At 49.1% G+C, this 16,540-nt stretch overlaps 1 protein-coding gene across 1 annotated transcript in view; it reads right to left on the minus strand.

The window, feature by feature from the left end:
• LOC115459050 (cell division cycle 5-like protein) overlaps window positions 1–16,540 on the minus strand; it is a 135,916-nt gene that overhangs the window by 78,138 nt on the left and 41,238 nt on the right. The window contains exon 3 of the mRNA XM_030188915.1: window positions 10,556–10,717. Within this exon, the coding sequence (XP_030044775.1) occupies window positions 10,556–10,717 (162 nt within the window). The remainder of the gene's footprint in view (window positions 1–10,555; window positions 10,718–16,540) is intronic.

The raw sequence follows: 16,540 nt of genomic DNA on the forward strand, positions 1-16,540 counted from the left end.
AACCCGAATGGGACGGCTCTGAACTGGAAGTGTCGTCCCAGGACTGCAAAACGCAGAAAGCGTTGATGAGGAGGCCAGATGGGAATATGCAGGTACGCTTCCTTGATGTCCAGGGAAGCCAAGAACTCTCCTGCCTTCACTGCCGCTATAACAGAGCGGAGAGTCTCCATGCGAAAGTGCCGCACTTTCAAGGCCCGATTGACCCCTTTGAGGTCGAGGATAGGCCGGACAGAACCTCCTTTCTTTGGTACCACAAAGTAAATGGAGTAACGTCCCTTGCCAAGCTGACTTTCTGGCACAGGAACGACCGCGCCCAGGCGGATCAGATTGTCGAAGGTCTGCTGCACTGCCACAGCTTTGACCGGAGACTTGCAGGGGGAGAGTACAAACCAGTTTTTTAAGGGTCGGCAGAACTCTAGCTTGTAGCCGTCTCTGATGACTTCCAGCACCCACGCGTCTGAAGTTATTGTGGTCCACACGCCCAGAAACGAGGACAGCCGTCCTCCAATCTGCACTGGGGGGTGGACCAAGGCCCCGTCATTGGGTACGAGACCCTGGGGGAGGACCGGAGTGAGCACCTCCGGGACGGCGGTCTCTGCGAAAGGAATGCTGCTTGGGGGAGAAATTCCTCTTGAAGGAAGAGGGGGCAGAGGAACCCGACTTGCCCGGGCGATACCGACGGGCTTCCTGCAACCGTCCTCTGGAGGTACCGGGACGAGTACTAGCCCGAGCCCTGACCTCTGGTAATTTCTTGCCCTTAGACGTGCCGAGATCGGTCACGATTTTGTCCAGCTCGACCCCAAAGAGCAGCTTGCCTTTAAAAGGCAATCTAGCCAGGCGGGATTTAGAGGCGTGGTCAGCAGACCAATGTTTCAGCCAAAGCCACCGCCGCGCAGAGATTGTCTGAGCCATGCCTTTAGCTGAGGCCCTCAAGACATCATACAGCAAGTCTGCCAAATAGGCTAAGCCCGATTCCAGGGCCGGCCAATCAGTCCTCAAGGAATGATCCGAGGGGGAAGCCCGCTGCACCATAGTCAGGCACGCCCTGGCCACATAGGAGCCGCAAACTGAGGCCTGCAAACTTAAAGCAGCCGCCTCAAAGGACGACCTTAAGGCCGCCTCCAATCTTCTGTCTTGGGCGTCCTTTAGGGCCATGCCACCTTCCACCGGCAACGCCGTTTTCTTAGTCACCGCAGTGATTAAAGAATCCACGGTAGGCCACAGATAGGCCTCACGTTCACTCACAGCCAAAGGATAGAGGCGGGACATAGCCCTAGCCACTTTAAGGCTCGCTTCCGGGACATCCCATTGAGCCGAAATTAAGGTGTGCATGGCATCATGCACGTGGAAGGTTCTAGGCGGGCGCTTCGTCCCCAGCATAATGGCAGAGCCAACAGGGGCTGAGGGAGAGACGTCCTCCGGAGAGGAAATCTTCAAAGTGTCCATGGCCTGTAACAACAGGTTGGGCAAATCCTCTGGGCTAAAAAGCCGCGGTGCAGAGGGGTCATCCGCTCCATCCGAGCGGGGATCCGTCTCCTCCAAGGAATCCGCAAAGGACCGTTGGGAGACCTCAGACACGCTGCCCTCATCTACATCGGAGGAGACAAAGTCCTCCAAGGCCTGGGAATCAACCCGAGGGCGTTTTGCATGAGGAAAGCCTGATGCAGCAGCAAAACAAACTCGGGGGAGAAACCCCCCAGACTGTGCACTTCCGCAGCCTGGGCAACAACCCTAGACGCACCCTCAACCGGCGCTCGCAAGAGCGGGGGAGAGACATGCTGCGCATCCAAAATGGCGTCCGGCGCGACACTCCGCGAAGGAGCCGCGCGGGAAGAACGGCGCTTAACTTTAGCCGCTTTTGTGCCGTCGCCCAAATTAAGGGCGTTCATGGCATTAATGTCTCCAACCTCAAGGGCGGCCCACGAAGAAGCCGTCCGAGCCGCGTGGCCGGCCAAGATGGCGGAGGCGAGGAGCGGGGGATGGGCGTTTATGGCGGGAAAAACCGCCACGCCGGAGGAAGGACCGGGACATTCATCGGTCACGAAACTGTCACCCAACAAGGGCGAATCAGGCTGTAAGACCCCCGCATCCCCTCTAGAAGCGCTCAAGCGATCCGGGGAGCGACCCATTGCGCCCTCGCCCTCCGACGCCATATGCCACGGGGAGAAGAATCGGGGAACCCCCTGCCCGCTATAAAAAGGTAAAAATTACCTGCTGTCCGCTCCGAGCTGTAACGAACTGGTGTCCCAGTGAGTAGCTGCAATGAACGTTTAAATAAACGTCGAAATAAACGCCTTTAAGGACGTTTAAAAATTATTATTTTTTTTTTTTTTTAATGGAGCCAGCAGGAGGGGGGAGAAAAGGAGGGACCTGGCACCACCAGGTTTGCACTTGCTCAAAAGAGCCCTCAACCCCAGGCACTCAACAAAACCTAAAAATTAGGCTTGGAGGCCTAGCCAGAGCTGCTGCTGTGTGTGACCACCACCTGCTGAGATAGAGAACATACTGAGGAGTTTCCGGCAGCACATGACCACATATAGGGAGGCAAAAGTTTGCTCTCTATCTCCACCTGCTGGTAGATGGACACAACCCACCAGTCTATGGATTGATCAGCTTGATGATATGGAAAGTGTTGATTGAGTACCATAAAGTGAAGGAAATGCTGGTGAGGAAGTCAGATAGGAGTGTGCAGATAGGACTCATCGAGAGCGGTCAAGAACTCCCCCGGCTAAACCACTGCAATGTCTAAACGCAAGGTTTCCATCCTAAAATGGCAAACACGCAAGGCCTTGTTCATGAACTTGAGGTCCAGGACAGGCTGAAGAGGGAAGGGAAATGGGACTTGATATACCGCCTTTCTGTGGTATTTTGCAACTTCATTCAAAGCGGTTTACATATATACAAGTACTTATTTTGTACCTGGGACAATGGAGGGTTAAGTGACTTGCCCACAGTCACAAGGAGCTGCAGTGGGAATCGAACCCAGTTCCTCAGGATCAAAGTCTGCTGCACTAACCACTAGGCTACTCCCCCAATCCCCTTTTTAGGGATCACAAGGTAGATGGAGTAACGGCCTAGTCCACACTCCTCCGGGGGCACTGGCCATACTGCCTCCAGCTGCCGTAAGTCTGCCAGGGTTTCTCAAACTGCGTCCACATTGGTGATGGTCCTGCAGGGAAACTCCAGAAAAAAATCTGTAACGAGACGTGAACTCGAGCTTGTAGCCGTCTCAAAAGTCCTCCAAGACCCGCTCATCTGAAGTTACCATGGCCCATTCCCCCAGGAAGTGGGACTGCCATCCCCCAACAATTCGTAGGGGATGGGCCCCATCAATGGGTGCCTCGTGTCACCAGCTGTGTTCTCAAGGTCTTAGTGACCATCGTAATCAAAGAATTTGCATTGGGCAGGCAGCTGTAGGGACTCTTAAGTATGACGACGGCAGAGAGAACAGGCGCGACATCGCCTGCACCACTCTTAATCCCGCGTCCAGCGTATCCCACGGGTATGAGACTGTCCTCCATGAATAAAATATTATGCACTTCTAAAGTCTCAACTCAGAGCCGCTTGAGCCTAAAAAAAAAAAAATCGCTGAAAGGAGAGAGGTCCCGGGGCGGAGGAGGAGATGTCAGTGCCCTGAGGGCCCCCTGCCCATTTCAACAAAAAGGCTTTGGGCATTAAAAGCACAAACTCCAGCAAGAAGGGGGCTTCCTTGCCTCCAGTAGCCTCCAAGGGCTCCCCCTGCAAGCTGGCTCATCAATCAAAAATGAATGAACTTAAAGACTCTTTCAAGCTGCTCTCTAAGCATCAGGAAAGGCTGCTTACCACCATACGTCACCAGTCCTGGAATCAGCTTCTGACTCTGAATCCCTGGTGTTGGCAGGTGAACTCAATAAGGGTGGGATTTCTTGGTCTCTGATACAAGATCTTCATGGCAGTCATGAAACAAGATCTTTAGCAGATGAGGGATGAAATGGTGGTGATATGGTAGAAAGTCCAAAAATCTGGACTGCTCGGGGATCGGGTCAGTCCATATTTTTGGAGACTCCAGATTCTCATGCAGTACTTGTTACCCAGCATCCAGTTCCTCTCCCCCCTCCCTCTGTCCCCGCACAGTCCAGTGTCTTCCCCCCACCCTTTCCTGGCCTTGCCTGCTTGCTCTTTGTTACGTGTAACTTAAGTCTTCGGTGCTGCTGCAGCAGCAGCAGCGGCAGCCTTACTCACTGGCTGCCTCCGTCATACAGTGGGCCTTTCCCCTCTGACCTGTCCCATCCGTCTGATGCAACTTCCTGTATGTCTGTGTTCTTGACCAGACACATGTTAATTGGGACTCCTGCCTCTTTGGCAAAAAAAATGGTTAGCAGAGTGGGTCCTGCTGTGGGCAGTAGGTGATTTTGCAGCATTTCTTCAGTTGGTCTGCCTCTATCTACAGTGGTCTTCTGCTCTGTAAGTGCTTGCCTGTATTTTCATTCATGTTTGCTGATGCTTTCTGGAGAAGGTCTGTGTGCTGCTTTGGACAGTATGTGCTTTTGCACCGTTCCTTCGGTAGCTCTGCCTCTCTCTCCAATTATCGTTGCGCCTATCAGTTATGTGCCTTCTTGCCTGCCACTGCCTGCTGTTAATAGGCTGTACCCGCACTGTCACGGCTCTCCCCTGACAATCAGCGGTCTCTGGCACTCATTCTGCCGATTTTCCAAGGGTGCCTTCCTGTGTTGGTCGGCGGGGACATTGGCAGAGTTTTTGGTGGTCTCCGTATCAGTCTTTCACTCATGGCTGCCATCTTGGCACGGCATCCTTTTTTGAGTGCAGATCTCTGCTCAGCTTTGATTAGGTGTTGCCGATAGACTTAGTCAGCATGGCAGGGCGGGTTGGCCGGATATCCTTCCAGCATGTGTCTACGTAACCTTGGTGGCACGCAGGGCATGGATGCTGGGTTCTTACTGTCTGCTATGCCTTTAAGGCATTGTACTGTGATGCGGCTTTGCGGCCTGCTTGTTCACATGCTGTGTCAAATGGTTAGTTTCCTCTTTGGCGGCTCTATATACAATCTGAATGAGAGTGCAGCCTGGAACAGAATAAAATGGGCCCAGGAGGGTGGAGTTGGATTCTAGACCCTAAACAGATTCTGCAACACTGACTGCTCAAACCTGGGATCAAAGAAACAAAAAGTTGGTTGGACTGTCTGTGGGGCTTTGTCCGCTCCAAGTAGTAGGCCACTGCTCTCTTGCAGTCCAAGGTGTGCAAGCTGCTTTCGCCAGGATGGGCTTGAGGTCGGGGAAAGAATGTTGGCAAGACAATTGACTGGTTCAGATGGAACTCTAACACCACTTTCTGAAGGAACTTAGGGTGCATGTGAAGGACTACTCTGTTGTGACGAAACCTAATATAAAGTGCATCCACTACTAAGACCTGAAGCTCACTGACCCTACGAGCTGAAGTAACAGCCACCAAGGAAACGATCTTCTAGGTCAAGTACTTCAGATGGCAGGAATTCAGTGGCTCAAAAGGAGCTTTCATAAGCTGGTGGAGAACGATGTAGAGACTGTCACGTCAGGTGTCCTACTCAAGGTAGTAGTGAGATGTGAAGACCACGTTTGTAGCCTTGCAGATTTCTCACTGGAGCCTGATCTCAAGTGGGCTACCAACGCAGCCATGGCTCTGACATTATGAACTGTGACATTACCGTCCAAGGTCAGACCCACCTGAGCATAAGTGAAGGAAATGCAATCTTCCAGCCAAATTGAGATGGTGCATTTCCCGATGTTGACCCCCATCCAGGTTAATCAGTGTTATGTCCTCACCCTTTATTGTCCAATGTTCTCATCAATCTGTTCCTATATGGCTTATTACAGGAACACTGGTCACTAAAGGGTTATTAAACAAAAGCTGTGAGGAAAAGAACCCACAAAAAAGGCGCAAGCCTTCAAAGGATGCTACTGAAAGCAAACAGCTCCTTTTTATGCTACAATGGCTGCCGACAAGTAGGGATTGAAACAATCAAAACTAAAATCAATCCTCCAACTCCACCTTCTATTCAGCTAAAGAATTGGTTCACAGCCTTAGAGGTAGAGGAGCTAAAAATATCTAAAAAAAAAAACAGGAGGAAACAATGATCAAAAATGCCCTCACAGCTGGACAATTGGCCCAAAGAAAGCGAAAGGTAGTGGTGGTTGGACCTTCACTTCTCAGGGGACAGATATGTTGTCCAGAGAGGTGTGCTGTCTGCCTGGTGCCAAGATTTGCGATATTGTGGAAAGATTGCCTAGACTCATCAAGCCTACGGACCACGCTCCTTTGCTACTCATCCATGTTGGCACAAATAATACAGCTAAGTTTCCTACTGAATGCATCATATGAGACTTCGTTGCTTTGGAAAGCGAAGCGGCAAATGGAGGAAAAGATAGCTAATACGGTAAAATTGGGAGACACGACCTTTTCAGATATGGAGAAGAGACGGCTGAGGGGTGACATGATAGAGGTATATAAAATAATGAGTGGAGTGGAACAGGTGGATGTGAAGCGTCTGTTCACGCTTTCCAAAAATACTAGGATTAGGGGGCATGCAAAGAAACTACAGTGTAGTAAATTTTAAACAAATCGGAGAAACTTTTTCTTCACCCAACGCGTAATTAAACTCTGGAATTCGTTGCCAGAGAACATGGTGAAGGCGGTTAGCTTGGAAAAGTTTAAAAGGGGGATAGACGGTTTCCTAAAGGACAAGTCCATAAACCACTACTAAATGGGAAAAATCCACAATTCCGGGAATAACATGTATAGAATGTTTGTACCTTCGGGAAGCTTGCCAGGTGCCCTTGGCCTGGATTGGCCGCTGTCGGGGACAAGACGCTGGGCTCAATGGACCCTTGGTCTTTTCCCAGTGTGGCATTACTTATGAACTTATGTGCCATAATAGCATTGTGAGGCTCAAAGCTGAGGGAGAGAAATATGTGGAAGATGATAAGGATAAAGTTGAACTGCTTAATGATTATTTTAGCTCTGTGTTCATAAATGAAGGACCAGGGGTAGGGTTGCAGAAAACAAAGGCTAAAGGGGACGGATGTATGGTAGACCAAGACCCGTTTACGGAGGACTGTGTTCGCGAGGAGCTTGCCCAACTAAAAGTAGACAGAGCGATGGGGCCTGATGGGATACACCCGAGGGTGCTTAAGGAACTCGGAGAAGTTCTGTCGGCTCCGCTGACGGACCTCTTCAATGCTTCCTTAGAAACTGGAGAGGTCCCGGTGGACTGGAGAAGGGCGGATGTGGTTCCTTTGCACAAGAGTGGAAGTAAGGAGGAGTTTGGGAATTACAGACCTGTCAGTCTGACCTCAGTGGTGAATAAACTAATGGAAATGCTTCTAAGGAGGAGGATTGTGGCATTTCTTGAACTGCATGGAATGCGGGACCCGAGGCAGCATGGCTTCACTAGTGGCAGGTCGTGTCAGACGAATCTGTCTTCTTCGACTGGGTGACCAAACACTTGGATGTGGGAGGGGCGCTTGATGTGGTATACTTAGATTTCAGCAAAGCCTTTGACATGGTTCCGCACAGGTGACTGATAAATAAATTAAGTGCCCTCGCTATGGGACCTAGAGTAACTGACTGGGTAAAAATGGTAGGAGACAGAGGGTGGTGGTAAATGGAGCTTGCTCTGAAGAAAAGGATGTCGTCAGTGGAGTATCGCAGGGATCGGTCCTAGGGCCGGCTCTTTTTAACGTCTTTGTGAGCGATATTGCGGAAGGGCTGTCTGGTAAGGTTTGTCTTTTTGTGGATCATACTAAACTCTGCAACAGGGTAACACCCTGGAAGGTGTGAATGACATGAGGAAGGACCTAGCGAAGCTAGAGGAATGGACCAATATTTGGCAACTAAGGTTTAATCCCAAAAAATGCAGGGTCAAGCACTTGGGTCGCAAAAATCTGAGGGAACAGTACAGTACAGGGGGTGTAGTGCTTCAGTGTGCGAAGGAAGAGCGGGACTTGGGGGTGATTGTGTCTGATGACCTTAAAGCTTTCAAACAGGTAGAAAAAGCGACGGCCAAAGCCAGAAGGATGCTTGGGTGCATAAAGAGAGTCATGACCAGCAGGAAAAAGGAAGTGATAGTGAAGTTGTATAAATCTGTGGTGAGGCCTCACTTGGAGTACTGCGTACAGTTTTGGAGACAGCACCTACGGAAAGATATAAACAGGATGGAGTCGGTCCAGAGGGCGGCTACGAAATTAGTAAGTGGTCTTGAATGCAAAATTACAGGGACAGGTACCTCAACATGTATACGCTGGAAGAGAGGAGGGAGAGAGAAACATTATAGAAACATTTAAATATCTCAAGGGCATTTATGTACAGGAAGAGAGCCTTTTTCAAATAAAGGAGAGCTCTGGAATGAGACGGCATATAACAAAGTTAAGAAGGAATAGGCTTAGGTGTAACCTAAGGAAGTGTTATTTCACAGAAAGGGTGGTGGAGGCATGGAATAGCCTCCCAGTGGAGGTGGTGGAGTCGAGGACTGTTCCAGAATTTAAAAAGGCATAGGATAAGCATGTGGGATCGCTTAGGAACAGGAAGAATTAGGAGCTACAGAGGATGGGCAGACTGGATGGGTCATATGGCCTTTATCTACCATCATGTTTCTAAGAGGAAGAAGGAGCTCAGGACTTTGCCTGCCATCAGAGATGACATCACTGCTTCCTCCGCAGTGCTGGAATAAAGATTCCTGCATGGGAGCAAAACGGCCATCTAAGTGAAGCACTTCATTTCAGATGAGCCTTCTCGGCAGACTTCCACGGTGTACCAGACACCCCTGACCGCCTTCCCTTGCAAGCACCTCTAACAGTAGCCCAGGTGGGCCCGACCACCCCACCCCACCCCTCTCCCCTCATGTCCCACAAGGAAGACCCTGGTGGCCCAAACAAGCAATGGATTCTCAACCTTACTCCTAAAGAGCTCTCTGGTGGCTCAAGCAGGATATAGGCCCCTGACCCCACACACCCACACTGGTGCTGGAAGGTAGGAGAAATGCCTCCCAACCCCAAAGTTGAAAGGGAACCATTTGAGCCACCAGAGAGCTCTTTGTGGGTGGGATCTGGTGCCCACTGAACCACCAGGGATTTCTTTATATCCCTCTTCCTGTTAAGTGCATGAGCCAATTCCTGCTCATGTACAATCAAGAGGAGACAAAATTGCCAGATGTAGTAAATTTTGGCATGTCACTGCAGTGGTGTTTGCTGTTTTATTTTCTACAATAAACAACCACGGAGGTGGAGAAACAAGATCTGCTACAAAATTAGGTAGGTAAACAAGGGAGTAGCATGATCAATAGGACTCTTCCAACAAACCAAGGAGGCGTAAAGAAGAAATAAAGTCTATATTCAATATTAAAGTAGGACTCCACAAGGCACTGTGTTTCGGCAAAGTGCCTGCATCAGGAGTCTAAAACATTTAAAAAAAAATATGTTGAGTCCTACGTTAATATTGAATACTTTGTTTCTTCATTACGCCTCCTTGGATTGTTGGAAGAGTCCTGTTGATCATGCAACTCCCTTGTTTTTCTGTTTTATTTTCTGCCAGTACACATTTTTAAATGCTATTAATTTACTGCACCAGAAGTAAGCTTTTTTTTTTTTTCATTATATAGGTTAGAACTGTGTGTACTACAGCTTAGTGCACTATTCTAATGCCTGGCTTATTATTATGGCCCCTTAGTGTTATAGGCAATTTGGCCATTCCCCAGAAGTATCCTGTTCACAGGTTAAGATGCAAGAATTGCTGAAATTAGAGAGACTGGTTGGACAGGGCAGATTGACTAAAAGACTGGTCCAAGAAGTAGTGGGAAGTGAAAGTATGAAGCAAGCACCAAATAACTGCTTCGTATATACTGTCCAGGGAAGCAGAACAAGGAGAAAGCATGTAAAGCAGCTGATGACCTAACCATAGCTAACCAAGAGCATTGACCCCCTCCCCCCCTCCAATCAAATTCCTTCCGCTTGCTGAAGAACTGTTTGGCACTCCCTTGCCTCCCTAGGATTCCTCCACAGGTACTGCAGCCCAGCCAACTCTCCCTGGTCTGTTCTGCTCCAGGACAATTATTCACCTCGCTGCCTGAGCCACATCCCTCTGACTTAGCAGGTTAGCGCCACCTGCCATAAGGTGATTTAACTACAACACCAGTGAGAGAGTGTTCTTAAGGAAACCTACCACTATATCAATGACTCCCTCACAAGCACCTTATAGGCAGTAGTAATGTCAAAGTAAAGTTGTCTTCTCTGCTTACACTTGCTGACAAAGTGACATAAACCCATTTGTCTTGACTGGCCTAGCAGGATGAAGAGGAATAGAAAATAACCTTCTAAGAAAGGATCTAAAACTTGAAAAGAGCATAAAGCAGACTGATGATGGAAACTGAAGGTTAAATTACTTTGAAGTACAGATTCCGCTGTAGGCATTCTCTGTTTTATAAATCATCACTCTTTTTAAAGAGGACAATGCAGCTTAAGCATGTAATACCCTATAGTAAAAATATTGCTCATAATAAAACAGAATGATTTTAAGCCAGTTTACTTACAGTAGGAATTCATAATGTTCTAAACACTGTGCAGCTGTTCTTCCAATGATTGGTGCTATGGTTCTCCACTGGGTTGGCATTAGTTTGGCTAGATGTAATAATTTTTCCTCTTCTTCACGTGACCATTCTGTCTTTTTGATGCTTGGATCCAGCCATTCGTACCTGTTTTAGAAGTAGAACAAGCACCAAATCTAAAATGGTGTATCTATTCAGTGAAAGGATTACAAAAGTGGCACAGCCTAATGGTATAGCAGCATATTAAGGTAACAATCTATCACAATGACAAATTTCAGGAAAAAGTTTTACCTCCAATAAATGCCATTACATCTATTACAATGTTTCTTCATCATTCCCTGGAGGCACACCTATCCAGTTAGGATTTCAGAATATCCACAATGAATATGCATGAAATAAACTTGCACATAATAAATGCCTCTCATATCTAATTCTCGCTCACACAAATTCATTATGGATATCCTGAAATCCTCGTTAGTTAGGTGTGACTCCAGGCGATGTTGGAGAAGCACCACATTAGTAGAACAGAAGTCATCAGAATTAATATTTCAGTGCTGTCTCTCTGCAGACCACCTATCATCAAAATATTGCTCATTAAAACAATACTGTAGATCTCTGAAGTACTTTAGATGACTGGGCCTCTCTGGAAAAACAAAGGTGCTATCTTTACAATGTTTGTTGCTCTGTAACTGAGGATCATAGTTGCCAAGCTTACTGATTTCAATCCTATTCCGTTGAGAAAACTCAGAAGGCCATTTATTTATTACATTTGTATCCCGCACTTTCCCACTAAAAGCAGGCTCAATGCGGCTTACATAGGTAACACAGAGTAGGAAATTAAGTATAACATAGTAATATGATGGATGGGTAGTAATAGGATGGATGGGTACGTAGAAACAGGTGATAGAGAGGAAGGTAAGGTGGGAGAGAGAGTCTGGGTCAATGTTGTTTTCTCATCGGTATATGTAAGGTAGATGGGTTCAAAAGATTAATCTGGGTCTTTTGGGTAGGCTTGCTTGAATAAATGGGCTTTTAGTGTTTTCCTGAATGGAAGGTGGTCATGGATTGCTCGGATAGGTCTAGGGAGAGCGTTCCAGAGCTCGCTGCCCAGGAAGGCAACAATAAAGGAAAACACCTACTGGGCAAAGCAGTATTAGAGGCCTCACTGCTCTCAGCTGGCCCTACTCTTTCAGAATCACCAAAAGCTTTTCCAAGGTTAATTTATACTGTGTTAAGTTCTGCTGTTGCAGTGCCTTCCCCTGATAATCATGGATGTTTGTGCTTTGAAAAAAGTCTGTATACAGAGTCTGTGTACTCACACAGCTTTACTCCTGAGGCGGGCTCCTAAGCGCTAAAGCATGATGTCGTCTGTACACAAGGACCTTCTCGTCTGTCTTGTGGCTTTTGGAAGTGCCATTCCATACCCTACACTTAGGTTCTGTCTACTGATTTTAACTCGTACGGGACAGGAACCTTTATTCTGCATGTGTTACTTCTGTATCTTTCTTTATTAGAATTTAGGCTTCAAAAAGCAGGAAGTGTTTACTGTATACCTGTAATGCGCTGCATACATTTAGTAGAGTTACACAAAAATTTGTATTCATAATTCAGTGAGGGAAAGGTAAAATTATGTCTTACCTGATAATTTTCTTTCCATTAGTCCCAACAGATCAATCCAGAGACGAGTGGGTTGTGTCCCTCTACCAGCAGGTGGAGATAGAACTCCAGAATTTTACTATATGTAGATCCGTGCAGCCATCTTACTCTCAGTATTTTCGATACCAAAGCAAGTGAAAAGCCAAGTAGTCCAACATCAAAGCTCACTCCTGCCTCAAAAACATCTTTGCAGGCCGTTCCTCCACCGCACCAGCGGGAGGGAAACCACCTAAGTGGCAAACTGACAACATGAGAGTAGTCCATGTTCTGTAGTTCTCCGTCCGTGTCCAACGGTCCCTTAAAGAAGGAGAGAACCTAGAGGAGAAGAATAGGAACAAACACGCCTCTGATGGCCATGGACCTTAATCCACCAAACACCATAAGGGCGGGCCTCTGGATTGATCTGTTGGGACTAATGGAAAGAAAATTATCAGGTAAGACCTAATTTTACCTTCCATAGCGTCCCACAGATCAATCCAGAGACGAATGGGATGTACAAAAGCAGTCCCCAAAGAAGGGTGGGATCTTTATATCCAAAGGTTTGAGGACAGACTCAACTCAACTTCCAAACAGAGGTCGGAGTAGATCTAACTACAATAGAACTCAACAACCTCAGAGGAAATGGACGACATACCCAGCATGGGTAAAACAGGAAAACACACCCCACGTGATTCAAGAACAGGGAACCAGACTCCTGCAACTGAAAAGCTCGCCCATCCACAGACTGAGGAAAGGCGAAAGTTGGCCAGAAGGGAAAGAAACCCCCCCAACACCGAAAACAATCTATATATCTCCCAGCCGGCACCCGTAGATCGATAAGGGTACCTCTCGAAGAAGAGACAGAACAAAAGTAGAATCTCAAAATTTCCTAAAACCGTACCAGCCTGAACGATAGAAGCGTCTCTTGCCATTCCAATCTGTTACGGGACTGGGAATACGGCACGAGCTGAGAAGCCTGCCTGTACGAACGAACATCACTCCTGAAAAACAAGAATGTCTGGTTCCTTACCCTAGTAAGAGAGCCATTTAACAGCCACAGCAGCAAAACAGAGCAAACTGCCAGTCCCACTCCCACAAGGCGTCAAAGCTGACCCTGCACAACCAGAGCATAAAACTAGATGTCTACCAGAGTGACCCGTCGCGAACGAGAGGCCCATTCCCCAAAGAAGATCAGTGATCCACCGATGAACTTGCCCAACAGCAAACAATGGAGACAACCGGACTAGATAGAAAAGCCGAGCTAGCGTGACATAAAATAAACACGTGGCAGGCCCGAAAAGGCAAAGGACCAGACTAATAAAGCTGAATACTCAGCACCTAATCAATTGCCACCTAAAGAAATGGTGATAGGCCACAGTAGAGCGAGATGCTCCCAGTACTGGGAAGTCTACCCTTCCAAAGGAGAGAAATAACTGTCACTGACTACAGAGAAAGTCTACTTGCTGGAAAACCCGACTAAAGCTGTCAAGGGAAGAAAATCGTATGCCCCGCAAAGAGAAGCAGTAAAGTACGGCAGAGAATTACTGCCCTATAGCTTCCCAGCTTGTAGCCAATACGGAGAAAAGTCGACAGGCGCTCAATAAAAGCAGTCCGACTGATCCATAAAGCAGTCCAACACTGCAAGACATGGACGAACACCCTACTCCGAGAAAAGGAGAAACGGTCGTGCATTTAGTCCTCGATGGAACAGACAAGATCTGCCAGCAGCAGAGAGCATGCTAGCTCCCCCACTCAGCCTAGCGGAATATAACCCATCCAACGAAAGAGGAGAAAACGAGTGACCGGCCCATATGCCGAGCTTGACGAAGCATTACTCGACCGCCCCCTGAAAGAGTATTCTGGGCGTGTCGAGAAACGCAGACTCTGCCGTCCCAAAACAGCACAAGGCCTGATATAAAGAATAACCAGAACCAGGCCAAAGCCAGATGGGTTCAGGAGAACAAGACTCGAGGAGTATAGATGACTAACCACAACAGCTTCATCCGAAGCTAGGCTCATCAGCTCTGCCGGTGCCAGGCCTAACGGTCTCCGCCGAAACAAGACCCGATGGCCTCAGCCAAAGGAAACAAAGCCCGTCGGTCTCAGTCTAAGCAAGGCCCAACGGCCTCTGCCGAAGCAAGTCCCAACGGCCTCTGCCGAAGCAAGTCCCGACCGCCTCTGCCAGAGCCAAGCTCGACGGTCTCAGCCGGAGTCAAGCTCGATGGCCTCAGCTGAAGCCAGGCTGTCCGGCCTCCGCTGGAAGAAGGCTGGCCGATCTCAGCCGGAATTAGGCCGTCCCCGGCCGGAGCAGACTGTCCAAAGCCAGAACAGTACCTACCTGCTTCAGTCAAAACAATGCTCTCCGGCCTGAGCCGGAACAAAGCTCAACGGCATGAGCCGGAGCACTCTCGACGTCTTGCCAGGGTCGAAGGCTCTAGCCGGCTGAAATCTCTACGGCCCGAGCCGGAGTCAGGAACAACGGCCTCAGCCGGAACAAAGCCCAACGGCGCAGCCGGAGCAAGTCCCGACGGCCTCAGCCGGAACAAGGCCCTACTGTGTCAGCCGGAGCAAGGCCCGACGGCCTCAGCCGGAGCAAGGCCCGACGGCCTGAGCTGGAACAAGGCCCGACGGCCTCAGCCGGAACAAGGCCCGACGGCCTCAGCCGGAACAAGGCCCGACGGCCTCAGCCGGCACAAGGCCCGACGGCCTCAGCCGAAGCCAGGGTCGAAGGTCTCAGTCGGAACAAGGCCCGACGGTCTCAGTCGGAGCCAGGATCGACGGTACCAGCCAGAACCCGGCTCAACGGTCTCAACCGGAACCAGGCTCGACGGTGCCTGGCGGAGCGGGGCTTGATGGTTTCAGCCGGAGCAAGACTTGACGGTCTCTCACTCAGAGCTGAACTACAGCCTCCGCTGGAACGAGCTCCAATGCCTCACACCTATCACGGTCTAACTCCCACGACGGCGCCATGAGGACAGCCCTGAACCAGGGCCCCCGAGCCACAAAACAGCGAAATCACTAAAGGAAAATCCCAACAAAAAACTGGGTCAACACTGGCAGACAGGAGAAAATCCTGACGCCCTAAGACTGGGCAACCAAGACTACCCAAGCCACACCCAAAAGGGAAGAAGTTTGTACAGTTCAATACCGACCAGATACAGCAGCATGAGTACAGAGGAGAACAAACCCATCTTCCATGCCATACCGACACCCAGTTTCTCCGTGCCGCCCATATCACCCCTACAGGTGGAAACAAAGGAAGGCAGAAGTCTGTTGCACAGAAGAAACTGGAAGATGCCGCTTGCCAAAGATGCAGTCCACGGACAGCTTCAGGAAACTAGCCCAAAGCATGCGCAAGCCGTTCCTAAGAGAGGAAAAGCGGCAAACTCCCCGGTAACCAAAAACCTGCCAACTGCAGACACAGGCACGGCAGCATGACACCTGCGGAGGCCAGCAACGGCGAAAATCAACAGCGCACCACATTCGTAGACTGAAGCAAAGCCAATGCAAAAACCCCGGAACGCCCTCAGAGATCTAACCGGGCTCAGTGCTGGAAGACGGAGCAGGCCTCCACCTCTAGAGGCTTAACAGCCAAAAAGAAATAACCACTGCTTAAGGGAAAACACATAGAAGAGCAAAGAGCCCATGCCTTCCTCTAGAAAGGTGCCTAACAGGACAATCGGGACAGCTTCGAAAGAGCCTAGCTGCCACGAACAACCCCTGTCTTCCAGAAGTAAAGGCTAAAGTAAACTAAAAACCAAAGATAGTGCTAGTAGGACCCAGGGAATCGCAGAAGGCACTAACTATGCAAAATGCAGCAAACCATCTACTAGCCATAAAAGCCCCTCTAACCGAAGGAGAGGATACCACACTAAGAGAGGGACTGGAATCTCAGGCCTGGCGCAGGAAAATAATGTTCCGTTGCTGCAAAACAATGCTGCCTAAACCAGCAAGAGACGAGAGACGCATGCCTTCACGTGCAAGGATGAACTCTCACTGCAACAGAGGACCGCAGCCAAGAAACCATGAGGAAGAACAACGTTCCCTCAATTCTCATAGAAACAGCAGACGAAAAGACGACGGATCGGACAAAGGCCCAAACGCCTCGCGCCCCACACTTCTGCTAGCCCTCAGAAAGCGCTTCTGAGAAATTAACCGCAAAACTGCAGGGAGCCTGAAAGCGTCTCGCGAAGTAGTTAGCAACCCAAAATGGCGTCCGCAACAGCGCGATCCCGCCAAAACCGCGGCGCTGACTAGTAATACAACGGAGCACTAATAATGTTCTCCCTGCCAGCGCCGAAATCGAATGTTAAATAAAGAAAATTACACTTACCC

Source organism: Microcaecilia unicolor, unplaced genomic scaffold (assembly GCF_901765095.1).
Source record: "Microcaecilia unicolor unplaced genomic scaffold, aMicUni1.1, whole genome shotgun sequence".
Taxonomy (NCBI): Eukaryota; Metazoa; Chordata; class Amphibia; order Gymnophiona; family Siphonopidae; genus Microcaecilia; species Microcaecilia unicolor.